At 53.2% G+C, this 16,715-nt stretch overlaps 1 protein-coding gene across 2 annotated transcripts in view; it reads left to right on the forward strand.

Moving 5' to 3' along the window:
* Window positions 1-714: 714 nt before the first annotated feature.
* The window catches only part of PRDM11 (PR/SET domain 11), a 47,669-nt gene continuing 31,668 nt past the window's right edge, over window positions 715-16,715 (forward strand). The window contains exons 1-3 of one of the 2 annotated variants that reach the window (XM_008049694.2): window positions 715-862; window positions 1,202-1,305; window positions 1,814-2,076. In XM_008049694.2, the coding sequence (XP_008047885.1) occupies window positions 744-862; window positions 1,202-1,305; window positions 1,814-2,076 (486 nt within the window). In that variant the 5' untranslated portion in view covers window positions 715-743. The remainder of the gene's footprint in view (window positions 863-1,201; window positions 1,306-1,813; window positions 2,077-16,715) is intronic. The other variant, XM_021708388.1, reaches the window with a different exon arrangement.

The following is a 16,715-nucleotide window of genomic DNA, read 5'->3' on the forward strand; positions in this document are numbered from 1 at the left end:
CAGGGGGCTGGCGAGCCGAGGAGCAGGGGTGTGGCCAGCGGGGCCCCGGGTGGTGAGTCACACACGCAGCCCGCCCGGTCCCGGGCCCGCGCGGTCCCTGCCCGAGCCGCGTGCCACCGGCCGCCCGAAGAGCGTCCCCGGGCTTGGCATGAGGACCCCGGGTGCCCAGGGAGGGGCTGAAGCCCGGCGCGGTGGTGGAGGGCGGTAAGCGGGGGGCCGGGGAGAGTCCCCTGGAGTCCGCGGGTGGGGCTCGGAGTCGGCTCGGCCCTCCCCCCACGCCTGTACCTGTGCTGAGCGGCGGGCCTGGCTGCACTCTCTGGCCAGCCGCGGAGGGGCTGCCCTCCAGGGCGAGGGCCGTCCTCCGCCCACTCCCCCGGCCCCAGCTGGGCTTGGGTGGCTCCCTCTCCGCCCTGTGCAGAGTTCGTGCCCTCTGCCCTCTGGCCTTGGGGTCCAGCCCGTGCCTCCCAGCCTGCCTCCTGGCCTGAGCTGCCCCGGCCCCTGACCCCATGGGGCTGGTGGCTCCAGTCATCCCCAGGACCAGCCCGGGATAGAAATGGCATTTCCTCTTGGCCCGGCTACAGCTGTTTTTGTTGTCTGTGTTCTCAAGCGCTTCCTCTGGGGATGGCAGGGAGGGTAACCAGACTCCGCGGGTCCCCCACTTGCCCTCTCCGCCACTCACCCCTCGCTCCCTGTCTCTTTGATCCTCTTCCTGTGCTGGTCCCACCTCCCCGTCCCAGGACAGGATGACTGAGAGCATGAAGGAGTGCTTGGCTCAGACCAAGGCGGCTGTGGGGGACATGGTGACAGTGGTGAAGACGGAGGTCTGCTCACCACGCCGGGACCAGGAGTATGGCCAGCCCTGGTGAGGCCCCTCTGGGGGGACCCTAGGGGGAGAAGGGGGGCGCCTGGGCTGGGCTGGCTGGGGCCCCGGGGAAGTTCTCACTCCCTGCCCACCTTCCTGCACCCTGCTGCTGGCAGCTCCCGGGGCCCAGACTCTAGAAAACTCCAAGCAGTGGCTCTGAAGGCCTGGGCCCAGGACTCCCGGCTTTCCAGCAGCCCTTGCACCGGGCAGCGGGCAAGCAGGGCTCCCCTCCCACCCTGCAGCCCCTCGGCCTCCTAGCCAGGCCCCCAGCCCCTCTCCCCACTGGCTCTCACTCTCTGATGGCTTCTTTGCTTTCTCTGCTGGCCCCTACCTGGCTAGCTCCAGGAGACCAGACTCCTCTGCCATGGAAGTTGAGCCCAAGAAGCTGAAGGGGAAGCGCGACCTCATCATGCCCAAAAGCTTCCAGCAAGTGGACTTCTGGTGTAAGTGGAGCCTGAGGCTTGGGCCGCCCCCCTCGCCCCCACGGCCCCCTCCCTTGTGAGGGAGTTCACAGCAATGGCCTGAGTGATAGGTCCTCACCTGTGACGTGCCAGGCCCAGGGCCAGGCTGCAATCAGTCTTCACCTTAGCCAGTGAGGAGGTCATTGCGGGCCCCATTTTCCAGGTCCGGCCACTGAGTCTGGGTGAGGCTTGAGGTCCCACAGAAGTAACAGTTGAAATTCAAACTCGGCCCCCTTGGACTCACGCCAAGCCCCTTCTACTTTTTCACACTCGAAGCCAAAGGAGCTCGTGGCTTCCTTGGCCTGGCAGGTGGGTTCTTGGAGCCCCCAGAGAGGGTGATGGGTTACCGCTACCGAAGACCCGGTGGCCTGTGGCTGGTGGGGGTGGAGCCAGGGCTGCCCTCCAGCGGGCCTCCCATCAGCCCCCCAGTATCCCCCATCGGGGTCCCACTCTGCAACTGAGGTCCTCCCTCCTCTTTCCACCCCTCCAGTCTGCGAGTCCTGCCAGGAGTACTTTGTGGACGAGTGCCCAAACCACGGTCCCCCGGTGTTCGTGTCTGACACGCCAGTGCCTGTGGGGATCCCAGACCGGGCAGCCCTCACCGTCCCACAGGGCATGGAGGTGGTCAAGGAAGCCAGCGGAGAGAATGACGTGCGCTGTCTGGATGAGGTCATCCCCAAGGGCCACATCTTTGGCCCCTACGAGGGACAGATCTCCACCCAGGACAAATCAGCGGGCTTCTTCTCGTGGCTGGTGAGTGCCCCCTGGGCTGTTCCATGGGAGAGACTGGCCATCCCTTCTGGACCCGGGAATGGTGGACCCTGCTGTCCCCTGGCCCTGGCTTTGTGTCAACGGCCCTTGCCGTCCAAGGGCAAGGCTGAAAGAGCCCACCTGGCAGCAGTCAGCAGACCGTAGACCACCAGGCAGAGCTCGGGGTGATTTCCCCATGAATCCCCACACGTGTACCGGGCGGGCCTTCGGAGGCATCGGCAGGGGTTCCCCCAGACCCTCTCCCACAGTGGCTGCCTGGGAGCTGGGCTGTGGGAGGCAGAGCGTGGCTTCTGGCTTCTACCACAGTCATGCCAGGCTCTGTGCTGGGCATGAGGAAAAGCCGTCAATAAGACAGACACGATTCCTGCCCTCAGGGAGCGGATGGTCCGAGAGAAAGACAGGCATTGGACAGTATGTCACACACGTGACCCTTGTGCTAAAGAGGAAAACAGGAGCTCTGAGACATGGCAGTGTCCTGACCCCTGAGTTTTTGGGGCTCGGAGCCTGAGTTCATAGTGTCAGCCGGCTTCACAGTTTTCCACCTCGTGTAACCTTGGACGAGTCATTTTTTTCTCCGGGGCTGTCTTGTAACAGGAGGACGCTAACAGCGGTGGGTGGAGGTGAAATGACCTGATACTGTGAAGTTCTTAGGGTGATGCTTCAGCTGAGTGAGCACACAGGACGAGGATGCTGGCCCAGCGGCGTGGTCTGGGAAGGTTTCCTTTAGCCTAAGGCCTGAAGAGTAAATCGCAGTCTGGGAAGGGAAGTGGAAACACGTTCCACCCGGGCAGAAGAGCTGAGATAGGATCTCGGGGAAGTCCAGTGTGGTGGCAGCAGTGGCCTGACAGGCAGATTGGCAAGAAGTTGGCGGGACAGGAAGCCAGTGCCCGGGCCGTGCTGCCTTTGCTAAACCAGGGCAAATGTCTCCTTCCTCTTGGAGGCCGGGGAAGCCACACAGTGTGACTTGGTCGGGCTGTACCTGGAAAACCAGAACTCGGGATAGGAGGCTGGGGCGGGGTTTACAGAAGGAAAATGTTGGCTTGATCTCAGGTGCTGGAGGTGGACAGATCTGAAAGAGATGTAGGAGGGAGGATCCCTTAGATGTATTGAGGGGTGGGATGCAAAGGCGAGGGAGAGAGTTCACAGATCTGGGGAGAAGGACTACCCAATACACCCCGCAAGTCGATCTGGGCTCCTGGACCGAGATGGGGGATGCAGGGTCATAGGGAAGAACACTCTAGGCTGGGCGCGGGGGCTCGTGCCTGTCATCCCAGCACTTTGGGAGGCTGAGGTGTTTTGACACCATTCTGGGCAACATAGCGAGACCTCGTCTCTACAAAAATATTAAAAAAAAATTAGTTGGGTGTGGGGTACGTGCCTGTGGTCCCAGCTCAGTAGGTGGGAGGATCAGATGAACCGGGAGGCCGAGGCTGCAATGAGCTCTGATCGTGCCACTACACTCCAGCCTGGGAACAGAGTAAGACCCCGACTCAAAAAGCAAACAAACAAAAACGGAAGAAACACTTCCAGAGAGCCTACTTGGTGCCAGGCATGGTGCTGCCTGGTGGCAGACCAGATACCCTGCCCTCGTGGAGCTTGCTTGAGAAGATGGCATTTGTCAATGAGTAAGAGAAAGCTGTGTAGCACTGCAGCGCTGAAGGCGATGGAGAGATGTGAGGCTGCGAGAGAATCAGCAGCCTGCTAGCTGAGCTGTGATTGGAGGTGGGAGAGGGGCATCCAGATGGAGGAACAGCAGGTGCAAAGGCCCTGTGGCCCGAGACAGCACGGCACGTCAGAGCCACTGGACAGGAGGGCAGCATCTTTGGGACCAGAGGAAGAACGGAGGCATGGCCATGCAGGGCCCTGTGGGCCAGCCAAGGACTTCTGATTTTTCTTCTAGGAATAGCAAAAAGCTTTCAGATTGCCTTAAGTGGGGGCCTGATCACATCTGTGTTTTGAAAGGGTGACTTTGGCCTGGAGAACTGATCAGGGCCAGGGGAGCTGGTTGGGAATGGATGCCCACGCCCCTTCGCCCCGGTTAGAGTTGCTGTGGTAGTTCTCTAAGTCAGCGATGGTAAAAGCTTGGGTCAGGGTGGAAGCAAAGGCACAGAGGCAAGGGACAGGTCGTCACCCGTGTCAGAGATGACAACTCTGTCTTGGACACAGACTAAGGGGCCTAAGGAAGGGAGTGGGAGGTGTCAAGGACACCTGCGGCCTTCTCCCCACAACAGCTGGGTTATGGGGCCTTTCTCTAAGAAATGGAGGCTGGTTTGAGGGAAGGATCGAGATCAGGGTTTTGGACTTGGTGAGCATGGCGTGACACAAAGATATCTGAGTGGCAGTGTCAGGAGGCAGCTGGATGGGTGGGTCTGGAGCTTGGAGATGTCATTTTGGGAGGCACCTGCACACAGGTGGTCAGTGGGTTGGGAGCATGAGGGGACAGCATCTCGGGAGAATTGGCAAGAGATGGGAGACCTGGGACTAAACTCTGAGGGCCTCATGCAGTTTGTGGTCCGGAAGGGGAGCTCAGTCCTGCAAAGGAGACAGAGAAGGAGCCGTGGGAGAGGACGCAAGAAACCAGGGGACAGGTGACCTGGACATCGAGGGAGCAGAGGGCCTCAAGGGCGACATGGGCTGACAGCGCCACTTTCTATAGAGAAGCCACACGAGAGGAGGGCTGAAGTGTGTCCCTTGAGTGTAGTGCCAGGGAGACCTTTGATGACTTGAGCATAAGCGCTGTTGGGGAAGGCGGTGGCAATGTCTGGAGACCTTTTAGTTGCCACAGCTTGGGTGGGGCGGGCTGGTGCTAGAAGGTGGGGACCAGGGTTACTGGAAACGTTTTACAGTGCAGAGGGGCGTCCAGGAGTTATCTGCGGAAACTTGCAGGATAGTCACGGGGTGGGGTCTGACTAGCGTGGAGGTAACCAGGCATTGTTTGGTTACCAGTAAGATCGGAAGTGGAGGAGAGAGATACGTTAGAGGTGGATCAAGGGAGTTTGTTCATTAGAGAGACTTCCTCAAAAAACCAGTAAGGGACCCGGTGCGGTGGCTCATGCCTGCAGTTCCAGCAGTTTGGGAGGCTGAGGTGGGAAGACTGATTGAGCCCAAGTGTTTGAGACCAGCCTGGGCAACATAGCGAGACCTCACCTCTACAAAAAAATATATATAGCCGGGCATGGTGGCACGTTCCTGTAGTCCCAGCTACTTGGGAGACCGAGAAGGATGACTTGAGCGCAGGAGGTTGAGACTATGGTGAGCTGTGATTGTACCATTGCACTCCAGCCTGGGTGATAGAGTGAGACCCTGACTCAAAAAAATAAATGAAACCAGTGGAGGGCTTCTGCGAAGAAGTGGTGCAATGTAGACCAGAGAAAATGCACAATCTCCAAACTTTTACATCACCTCGGCGGGTTCGGAGGGAGACACCGGACAACGTGGCATCTCTTTTGACCCTGGAGGGCTAGCCCAGAGGGCTGGAGCAGGTGGAGCTGTGCCCCCCAAAAGCTGTTCCTGCCCTAATCCCCGGAACTTGTTAATATGTTACTTTATGTGGCAAAAGGGACTTTGCAAATGTGATCCAGCCGAGGATCTTGAGATGGGACGATTGTCTTGGCTTCTCTTTGTGGGCCCGATGTAATGACAAGCATCTTTATGAGAGGGAGGCAAGGTCAGAGTCAGAGAGAGAGAGATGGGAAGATTCTGCCTGCTGGCCTTCAAGACAGAGGAAGGAGCCAGGAGTCCAGGGAGCCAAGGAGATGGTTCTTTGCAGAGTCACCAGAAAGAGTGCACCTCGATCTTGGGACTTCTGACTTCTTGAACAAGTTGCGATCTGTGTCAGAGATGAGGGCTCTGACTTGGACGTGGACTAATTGGCCTAGCAAAGGGGGTGGGGCGTGCCGAGGACAACTGCAGCCTTCCCTGCCCAGCAGGTTGGTAACAGCACCTTTCCTGAGGATGCTGAAGGAGGCTGGGGGGAGGGGATTGTGTTCTCCAGGCCACTCTGTCTGTGGTGGCGTGTTCCAGCCGCCGTAGGACACCAATACGGGAGGCTTCGTGTCTGGGAATGTCTGCCGAGCAGTACAGGTACAGCGAGGTGGCTGGGGACTGAGGCGCTCAGGGAAGGCGTGTTCGGGGTGGGGTGCCCGTGAGATGCCTGGGCACTGTCCAGAGGCAGGGAGGAGATGCTGGGTGTGGGGAAATTAATTGGATAAGTACCTGCTGCCGAAGCCCTGGGGCATGCGCTCCGGCAGGGAGAGAAGAGGTCTTTCCCCAGGAGCACACGCTGCAGGAACCCAGGAGAAGAAATGCTGAGGAGATGTGGTGCAGTGGGGGCAGACAGCGAGAAGCCAGGAGGTGGAGTGTGGTCTCTGGGGTCGGTACTGCAGGTAGACTGAGAGGCCCCCGGTCCGGGCAGCATGAAGGTGGCCCGGTCCCCTTGGCAGGAGCAGTCTGTGGACAGAAGCCAGATTGCTGCAGAGCCACGAGTGAGTGGAGGGTAAGGAGAGGGGGCCAGCAAAGGTATGTGGCTTGCTGAAAGGTCTGATGGCCCACGGAGCAATTATTATATGCCAGCTGGCTACCAGGCACCCCTGTCATCTCACGCTCTTCCCCATAAGAGTCCTGAAGATGGATGTTGCTCTCTCTTCTTCAGACGCGGAAACACAGGACCCAAGAGGTCCCGCCTCCCACAGCTGGTCCCAGGTGGGCTTTGGGTTCCTTCACAGACAGTGCCTGTCCACCATGCTGGAGGCCTTCAAGGAGTACTTGATGGGGAGACATGGCGAAGACCTGGGGTGCTTATGTGTCCAAATTCAGTCCAACCTCACAGACACAGAGCAAGTGCCAAGCACTAGGTCCTGAGCAAGGAGGTCGGGGGTAACAGAGATAGGAAGGGAGGAAGCTCACTCCCAGGCAAGTAATACAGAGGCAGAGTGTTGCTGGTGACAGAGGGCTGCAGAAGGCTGTGGGAACAGGGAGACGGGCACTGGTTTCCATAGGGCAGGTTGGAGATGGGTCTTGAGGAATGGATAGGAGTTCAACAGAGGAGTCCTGTGGCGTCTCATCTTGTGGGAAAATTGCAGGGGGAAAAAATCTAGGGCCCCGTGGAAGGAAGGCTTATTAGGATCCTCTCTTTCAGTTGCCAGAGTCCATGCCTTGGGACAGCCCAGCTGGGAAAGCTGGAAACCTCTAAAGCAGATAGAGTCCCCCAAGCTTGCTGTCTGGCATGAGTCTGCAGCGGGAGGGAAGGAAGAACAGCAGGCCTGGAGTTGGTAGCCTGATTGCACACGGGCTCCAGCTGTTGAGTGGGCGTGGCCCACACTCAGGAGGTGGGGCTGGTGGCCAGCCTTGACTCCTGGAGGTTCCTGCTGGCCTCAGCACAGCAAGTGGATGGGGGCAGGGAAGGCGGGGCTGGAGGCCACAGTACCACGTGGAGGCTTTGACCTTTGGGAATCCCAGAGGTGACAGGCATTGAAGGCCTGGAGAGACCAGATGCTCAAAATGGCTCAAAAAACGTGTATGTGCTGGCCGGGTTTGGTGGCTCAGCCTGCCATCCCAGCACCTTGGGAGGCCGAGGTGAGAGGATTGCCTGGGCCTGCAGGTTCGAGACCAACCCAGGCAACTTGGTGAGACCTTGTCTCTACAATAAATAAATAATTAGCTGGCCATATTAGTGTGCGCCTGTAGTTCCGGCTACCTGGAAGGCTGAGGCAGAAGGATCGCTGGAGCCCAGCAGGTCAAAGCTGGGGTGGCCGTGAGCATGCATGCCACTGCTCTCCAGTCTGGGCAAGGGAGTGAGACCCCAACTCAAAAAAAAAAAAAAAAAAAAGAGTACGCCCATGTGTGCGTGTGTGTGCGTGTGTTGGGGGTGTGGGTGTTTAGGCCTCAGCTGGGGAAGAGCCCAAATGAGAAATAGCTGTGCCCACTCAGGTGATAGGTGGGCTGAATGGTGGTGGAGGAGGAGAAAGGTGGGCCGAACCGTGGCACTGAGGTTTGGATCCGGAAGGCCTAGCTCCTAAATAAACTGCATCTGTTTGTCAAGTCCTGTCCCGAAGCCATGCTGGACATTGCCTTTTCCTGACCTCCTGCCTGCCTTCAAAAGCCCTGGCACCCATCCCACACGACACCTTTCTCACCACAGTCCCTCAGCGTGTGCACTCAACTCCAGTACGGATGATAATTAGTGCCGCTGCTTGTGTTCACTGAGCACCTCCTGTGTGTCTGGGTCTGTGCTCAGCACTTCGTTGCATCATCTCACCGGATCCCAGCAGTGCTCCTGTGACATAGGTGTTGTTCTATCCATTGCACAGATGAGAAAACCGAGGCCTGGAGAGGATGAGTCATTCTGCACAGAGCTAAACAGCTGGTGAGTCGCTGAGCTGGGGTTCAAACCTGTGCAGTCTGACTCCAGAACTCTCCTCTCTCACCCACCGTGCCTCGTGGTCTTCTCAGCCTCCTTACTTAACATGTCTCCTCCTGCCTCCTTGCCTTGACAGTTTCTCCTGCTCATCCTCCCTGCCCAGCACAAGTGCCCTCTTGCCCACCTAGGGAAGCTGGTCGCGCTGTGTGCACAGTGGTGTGCGGCTGGGCTGGGCCTAGGTTTCCCTGTGCACCTCGCCTTCGTGGTCTGGCTGCCTCGCAGGAGCTTGCCACTCATCCAGGCTCTTTAGAAAAGCACTGTCCCCGGGAAGGGCGCGGTGGCTCATGCCTGACATCCCAGCACTTTGGGAGGCCGAGGCAGGAGGATCGCCTGAGCCCGCGAGTTTGAGACCCGCCTGGGCAACATGGTGAGACCTCGTCTCTACCATAAATCAAAAAGCAGCCAGTCACGGTCGCGTGCACCTGCAGCTCCAGCTATTTGGAAGGCTGAGGCAGAAGGATGGCCAGAGTCCAGCAGGTTGATGCTGGGGTGGCTGTGAGTGTGCCAGTGCACTCCAGCCTGAATGATGGAGTGAGACTCCAACGCAGAAAAAGAAAAGAAAAGCAGTGCCCCTTTCTCTGCTCTTTCATCCCACCGGAAATGACAAATGCCATAAACCGTTGCCAAGTTCTCCCAGTATGCCCTCAGACACTACGGTCAGGGATAGTATCACAGATGCACAGGGCTCGGGGCGCCGTGCTGCCATGTGGTCTGGTAAAGAGGCTGAAGCCGGAGGACACCACGGTGTTTCTTTGTAAGTTTCTCACTCAGACCCTAGCTTGTTCCAGAAGGGATTTAGGACAGCCTGGCGGGACACATAAAACATATACCATGATAGCATATTAAAACTGGAAGAGAGAAAGAAGGAAGAAAAGCAAGGGTGGAGACCCCAAATGGAGCCAGGAATGAGGCTCAAAATGTGTACCGAAATGACCTCGGTCTGTACTGCAGGCCCCAAATCTGGCTGTCGCTGGGTGGGGTGGGGGGTGCCTGGTCAGCCAGTGCATCTGCCCACAACGTGAGAAGTACCGGGAAGCCTGAGGAGGCCCACCCTTCTGGGCACTGACACTGGACAGGTCTCCCGGGGCCCCTCATAAAGAGGACATGGATGGATGTGCTCACCCTTGCCAGATGGCTACCGTTCTGGGGAGAAGCAGATGTGAGATGGTGTGTCCATGTGTTCTGCTTCAGCTTCCAGTATAAGATGGGGGTTTCTTTTAAAACTTGAAATCTGACGTGGCAGAAGCTCGTGGCATGCCCTCCAGGACAGACGGAGAGACCTTGAGTACCTGGATTAGAGGGAAGTGTAAGCAGACCTTCGAGTCGCCATGAGATGTGGCGGGGACAGGCAGGGGTTTGTACCACACTTGGGGGAGCTCAGAGGAGTGAAGCATCACGGGCTTGTCCAGGATGAAAAGGAAGGGTGTTCGAGAAGGGTCAGGTGTGTCCCTGTGTGCACACAGATGCCAGCTCGTGTCACATTTGCTTGTTTGTTAATTTCTACTCTTTATTTTGAAAGTCTCGGACTCTGTTGGATAATTGTAAGAATTGTACGATGAGCACGTGCATTGCATGCCTGCTTCTAGATTCACGTAATGCTCACACACAACTGTGGCTTTCTATATATACCTGCACACACACACACACACACACACACACACACATATACCCTCTCTCTTTTATTTTTTTCTGAAGTGTTTGACATAGAGTTGTAGACATCGTGGCCGTTAATCTCCAGACACTTCAGCCTAATTTCCTAAGAGCAAGGCTTTCTCCTATACCAGGGGTGGGTAAACACTTCTTAAATGGCCTCCTGGTAACCATTTTAGCTTTATGAAGCATACATTCTCTGTCACAGCTACTCACCTCTGGCATCGCAGTGCAAAAGCAGCCATAGAATGAGTGAGTGTGACTGTTTCAATAAAACTTTACTTGTGAGCACCGACATTTGACTTTCATATTCTTTCAGTTGAAATTCGAGTTTGCTGTATGTTTGAATATGGATAAATGAAATCACATAAGAAACATAATTTTTCAATCATTACAACAATGCAAAAACCATTCCTAGCTTGAAAATGGTATAAAACCTTGATGGGACAGGTGTGGCTCAAGCCTGTAATCCCAGCACTTTGGGAAACTGAGGCGAGAGGATTGCCTGAGCCCAGGGGTTCGAGACCAGCCTGGGCAACTTGATGAGACCTTGTCTCTACAATAAATAAAAAAATGAGCCAAGCGTGGTAGCGTGCGCCTGTAGTTCTGGCTACCTGGAAGGCTGAGGCAGAAGGATTGCCTGAGCCCAGCAGGTCAAGGCTGCAGTGGCCATGAGTGAGCCACTGTACTTCAGCCTGGGTGACAGAGTGAGACTCTAACTCCAAAAACAAAACACAAAAGCAAAAAACCATGGTGGAGGCTGGATTTGAACCACAGCAGTGATTGGCTGACGCCTGGTCTCTTTCACCATATCTGAGGGGGACCCAAACCACCTTGGAATTTATTTATAAAATATTGTGTATTAATTCTTGCATGTTTAGCTGAAGTCACCTTCAAAGTACTCTCCATTTAATGCGATATATCCACTGAGATGCTTTTTCTGCTGCTCAGAACAGTTTTTGAGCTCAATTTTGATGCCTTTCAGTGCTTCTGTCATTTTTTGTTCACCTCTTTTGCATTGACAAGGTATTTCCCTTTGAGAACTTTCTTCATCAGGGAAACAAAAAAAAAAACACTCGGGGCTAGAGCAGGTGAACAGGGAGGGTGGGACACAGGAGTCATGGCATTTTTAGTTAAAAATTGCTGAACACTCAGTGCGGTGTGGGCAGGTGTTTTGTCACGGTGAAAGAACCAGTCGCCTGTTTGCCACAGCTCCGGACACTTCTTCCACAAATTGTGAGGCAGCCTTCTTAAAACTTCTAGATAAAAACTGTTTGATCCGGAGGAACAAATTCCAAGTGTTCTACAAGGGTCTAGCCCCCCCCCAAATAACTCTGGGTTTTTTGGGGTCCCCCTTGTAATTGTTACACCCAAGGAATGTAACCCAATGCAGTACGGTCTCATCTGGAGTCCTTGTTCAGACTTCCCCAACTGCCTGGAGGAATGTCCTTGAGAGGTCATCCCCACCCAGGCCCCCCTGTGCATCACACATTGCGTTTGGTCGGTCCATCTCATTAGTCTTCTGTATTCCAGAAGAGTCCCCCCTGCTTTGTTTTTTCTCTCTCGTGATGTCAACCCTTGTGCAGAGCCAGGGCCAGTTGTTTGCATACTGTTCCATGGTTGAGATGTGGCTGGTTGTTTCCTCGTGGTAGATTCAGATTGTACCTTTTGGGCCCAGGTCACTGTAGGTCTTTCTCATGTGATGTCAGTTTTCTTTCTCTTTTGCCTAGTGGTTTTAGCAACTATTGATGATCCCTGCCTGTGTCAATATTGGTCATGGTTAACATGATTGTTCTATTTCTTCCATTCTCTTTACATGTATTACTTGACCTTCTTCTGTAAAATTTCAACCTTCTCCCTGCTCATCCCTCATTTTAAAGCTAATTTTAGTATTTATGGACTAGTGAATTCCTTTTTAAATTCACTGTGCTGTAGTTCATTCCTGTCATTACCCGTTTGATGCATAAATTGCTCTAGATTTGGCCAGTGGAATCGCTTATAAACTGTTTTTTTTTTAACACTCCTCGTCATTATTTTAGCACCTTTTTTTTTTTTTTAAAGATAGGGTTGCCCGGGCTGGAGTGCAGTGGCTTAATCATGGCTCACTGTAACCTTGAACTTCTGGTCTCAAATGATCCTCCAACCACAGCCTGGGTGGTCTCAAGTCTCAAGTGATCCTCCCACCGTAGCTGGGACTACAGGTGTGTGCCTGACACCTGGCTAATGTTTAAAATTTTCTGTATAGATGTTGGGTCTTGCTATGTGTTGCCCAGGCTGGTCTTGAACTCCTGATCTTAAGTGATCCTCCTTCCAGGGCTTTCCAAAGCAGTGGGATTGTAGGTGTGAGCTACCATGCCCAGCCTATTTTTAGCACTTTCTGGCTTTTTTGGTGCAAAAAGATGTTCCAGCCATTTCTCCTAGAAGCTCTGGTTCTTTTTAGTGGAAAACGATGTTTAGAAACCAAGATCTCTGGGCACCAGGTGTGCGGTTGCCATCTGTTTGAAACTTCTAGATAAAAACTGTTTGATCCGGAGGAACAAATTCCAAGTGTTCTACAAGGGTCTAGCCCCCCCCCAAATAACTCTGGGTTTTTTGGGGTCCCCCTTGTAATTGTTACACCCAAGGAATGTAACCCAATGCAGTACGGTCTCATCTGGAGTCCTTGTTCAGACTTCCCCAACTGCCTGGAGGAATGTCCTTGAGAGGTCATCCCCACCCAGGCCCCCCTGTGCATCACACATTGCGTTTGGTCGGTCCATCTCATTAGTCTTCTGTATTCCAGAAGAGTCCCCCCTGCTTTGTTTTTTCTCTCTCGTGATGTCAACCCTTGTGCAGAGCCAGGGCCAGTTGTTTGCATACTGTTCCATGGTTGAGATGTGGCTGGTTGTTTCCTCGTGGTAGATTCAGATTGTACCTTTTGGGCCCAGGTCACTGTAGGTCTTTCTCATGTGATGTCAGTTTTCTTTCTCTTTTGCCTAGTGGTTTTAGCAACTATTGATGATCCCTGCCTGTGTCAATATTGGTCATGGTTAACATGATTGTTCTATTTCTTCCATTCTCTTTACATGTATTACTTGACCTTCTTCTGTAAAATTTCAACCTTCTCCCTGCTCATCCCTCATTTTAAAGCTAATTTTAGTATTTATGGACTAGTGAATTCCTTTTTAAATTCACTGTGCTGTAGTTCATTCCTGTCATTACCCGTTTGATGCATAAATTGCTCTAGATTTGGCCAGTGGAATCGCTTATAAACTGTTTTTTTTTTAACACTCCTCGTCATTATTTTAGCACCTTTTTTTTTTTTTTAAAGATAGGGTTGCCCGGGCTGGAGTGCAGTGGCTTAATCATGGCTCACTGTAACCTTGAACTTCTGGTCTCAAATGATCCTCCAACCACAGCCTGGGTGGTCTCAAGTCTCAAGTGATCCTCCCACCGTAGCTGGGACTACAGGTGTGTGCCTGACACCTGGCTAATGTTTAAAATTTTCTGTATAGATGTTGGGTCTTGCTATGTGTTGCCCAGGCTGGTCTTGAACTCCTGATCTTAAGTGATCCTCCTTCCAGGGCTTTCCAAAGCAGTGGGATTGTAGGTGTGAGCTACCATGCCCAGCCTATTTTTAGCACTTTCTGGCTTTTTTGGTGCAAAAAGATGTTCCAGCCATTTCTCCTAGAAGCTCTGGTTCTTTTTAGTGGAAAACGATGTTTAGAAACCAAGATCTCTGGGCACCAGGTGTGCGGTTGCCATCTGTTTGAAACTTCTAGATAAAAACTGTTTGATCCGGAGGAACAAATTCCAAGTGTTCTACAAGGGTCTAGCCCCCCCCCCAAAATAACTCTGGGTTTTTTGGGTCCCCCTTATAATTGTTACACCCAATTGTGTTGCCAGCGGTTTGCCGCTGTTTGAAACACTGGAACATATTTGATTGATTGATGATTGATTTAAAAATGCATCTCGCTTTGTCGCCCAGGCTGGGGTGCAGTGGTGCCAATCATAGGTCACTGCAGGCTTGAACTCCTGGACTTACGCACTCCTCCCGCAGAGCTGGGGTTACAGGTGTCTTTGCTTCTAGGCCTAAACTAGATTTTGCGGGATGAGTTGACATGAATGGCCTCCCAAGTCAGACAGTGAAGGAACAGGACATACAAGCAGTGGACACAGCATGTGCAAAGGCCCGGGGCTCACTTGTAAGGCTCAAGTGGGGGACAGTCATAGGGTATAACCTAAGAACAGCAGTTTCTCAAAAAAGAAAAGAGGAAGATGAGGCTCGAAGGTGAGAAAAAAGTCACAGCCTCATGTTCTCAGATGCCACAGATCATAAAACGCCACTGATTCAGTATCAGCTTTTCTGGGAGCAAAAACATGCACCTCAATCCAAAGGTCCTTCTTCATATGAGAAGCACCATGTGGGCTCTGTTTGTGCTGCTGTTTTGTGACTACCGGTGGTTTCGTTATGGAATCACAGACCAAACCAAAGGTTTCCCTTGAAAAATGCCACGTGCTAGTGAGCCACACCTGGTGGAAGCTGAGTCTGTGACTCTCAAGATCTATGATACTGGAACAAAAGTGGAGCGTGAAAGATGATAAACCAGCCCCGTTGAAGAAGTACAGGCCAGCCTGAGCCTGGCCTGCGCTGCTCCTTGGCTCCTGGGCACCGTCTGCCATGGGGTGTTGCCCACTTGCATTGTGTTCGGGTGACTTTTAATGTTCATGGGGTCCCAATGTTGCCTTAATTTTATTTTACTGTGACTTAAAAAGATATCAACGTGAAGCTGAGTAAGCACACAACTTCTTGTACTTAAAACTTTCCACTAACTAGAAAGCCAAAACAAATAGACAAATACACGAGGAAGAGAACTAAAGGCCTCATCGTAGTTCAGATAAAGCAAGTCATTTTCATGTGATGGGCGCCATTGTAAGGTGAATACGGTCGAGACTATTTAGACACAGGAGTGCCCATGCTTTCCTGTGCCCCTCGATGGCTTTATTTTCCTGCCGTTTGCCGCTGTTTGAAACGCTGGAACATATTTGATTGATTGATGATTGATTTAAAAATGCATCTCGCTTTGTCGCCCAGGCTGGGGTGCAGTGGTGCCAATCATAGGTCACTGCAGGCTTGAACTCCTGGACTTACGCAATCCTCCCGCAGAGCTGGGGTTACAGGTGTTCACCCGGCTGTCTTTTGTTAGTGCAACTGCCGTGACATCCCTAGACCTTTTCTTTGCCAGAATGCAGCTTCTACCTATGAAGTTTGCAGCTGTTCTGTTTTAATTGACTCATGACAAGTGGTAATAATTGGGGTTGTACAGTCACCCTTTTCTGTGAAACCAGCTACCTCAAAATCCGGCGGCATGGAAGAGGGGTCGCCAAGCTTTTTCTGTAGAGGGCCAGATAGTAAATGTTTTAGGTTTTGCACACTGTGCAGTGTCTGACCCAGTTACTCAGTTCTGCCAAGGTAGAACAAAAGCAGCCATAGGTGTGGTATGTTCCCATAAAAATGTATTTATAGACACTGAAATTTGAATTGCATATAATTATCACATCAAGAAACAGTGTTCTTCTTTTGATTTATTTTCAGCCATTTAAAAATGTACAGCTGGGCACGGTGGCTCATGCCTATAATCCCAGCACTTTAGGAGGCCAAGGTGGGAGGATTGCTTGAGGCCAGGAGTTTGAGAGCAGCCTGGGCAGTAGAACGAGGTCTCGTCTCTACAAAAATTTAAAACAATTAGCCAGGCGTGGTGGTGCATGCCTGCAGTCCCAGCTACTTGGGAGACTGAGGTGGAAGGATTGCCTGAGCCTAGGAGGTCGAGGCTGTGTGCAGCAGGCCTGGCTCCAGGGTAGGGGGCCAAGCTCAGCCTGCAGCTCAAGGCCATTGCACCCCAGCCTGGGTAACAGAGTGAGACCCTGACTCAAAAAAAAAAAAAAAAAGGTACAGATCATTCTTAGCTGGTGGGCCACACACAAGCAGGTGGTGAGCAAGAATTAGCCTGCAGGTCATAGTTTGCTGAGCCCTGGCACAGAGCAGCAGTCATTCACTCTTGCTCATGCGTCTGCTGGCTGATCACAGTTCCACATTTGTATCTGTGCATCTGCTGGCCGGCCATGGTTTGGCTGATGAGACTGGACTTGCTGGGCTGCTTGGCCTTGAGCTGCAGGCTGAGCTTGGCCCCCTACCCTGGAGCCAGGCCTGCTGCAGACACCTGCAGCATGTTTGTTCCGGGTCCAGGCTGAAGGAACAGGGGCTCCCTGGGGACGCTCTCGGACATTTCTGGACTCTGTTTGCACTGTGTCTGCTCACGTCCCATTGGCCACATGTTTCGTGGTTGAATGCAAGTTCAAGGAGCAAAGACACGCAGGTCCGTGAAAAGCAGTCCAGTGCAGAGCCACATGCGAAGGGATGGGAAGGGGTGGGGCCAGGAATTTAATTCGGTCTGGCACAGGTGCTAACTCAGCTACAGACACCATTCTCCTGTGTGTATAAAGATGGCAGGTGATTCCCGGGTACTGATTTTTTTTTTTTTTTTGAGTTGGAATCTCACTCTGTCACTCAGGC

The sequence above is a fragment of the Carlito syrichta genome, unplaced genomic scaffold, assembly GCF_000164805.1.
Source record: "Carlito syrichta isolate Samal-C Ts95f unplaced genomic scaffold, Tarsius_syrichta-2.0.1 Scaffold136010, whole genome shotgun sequence".
In the NCBI taxonomy this organism is placed as follows: Eukaryota; Metazoa; Chordata; class Mammalia; order Primates; family Tarsiidae; genus Carlito; species Carlito syrichta.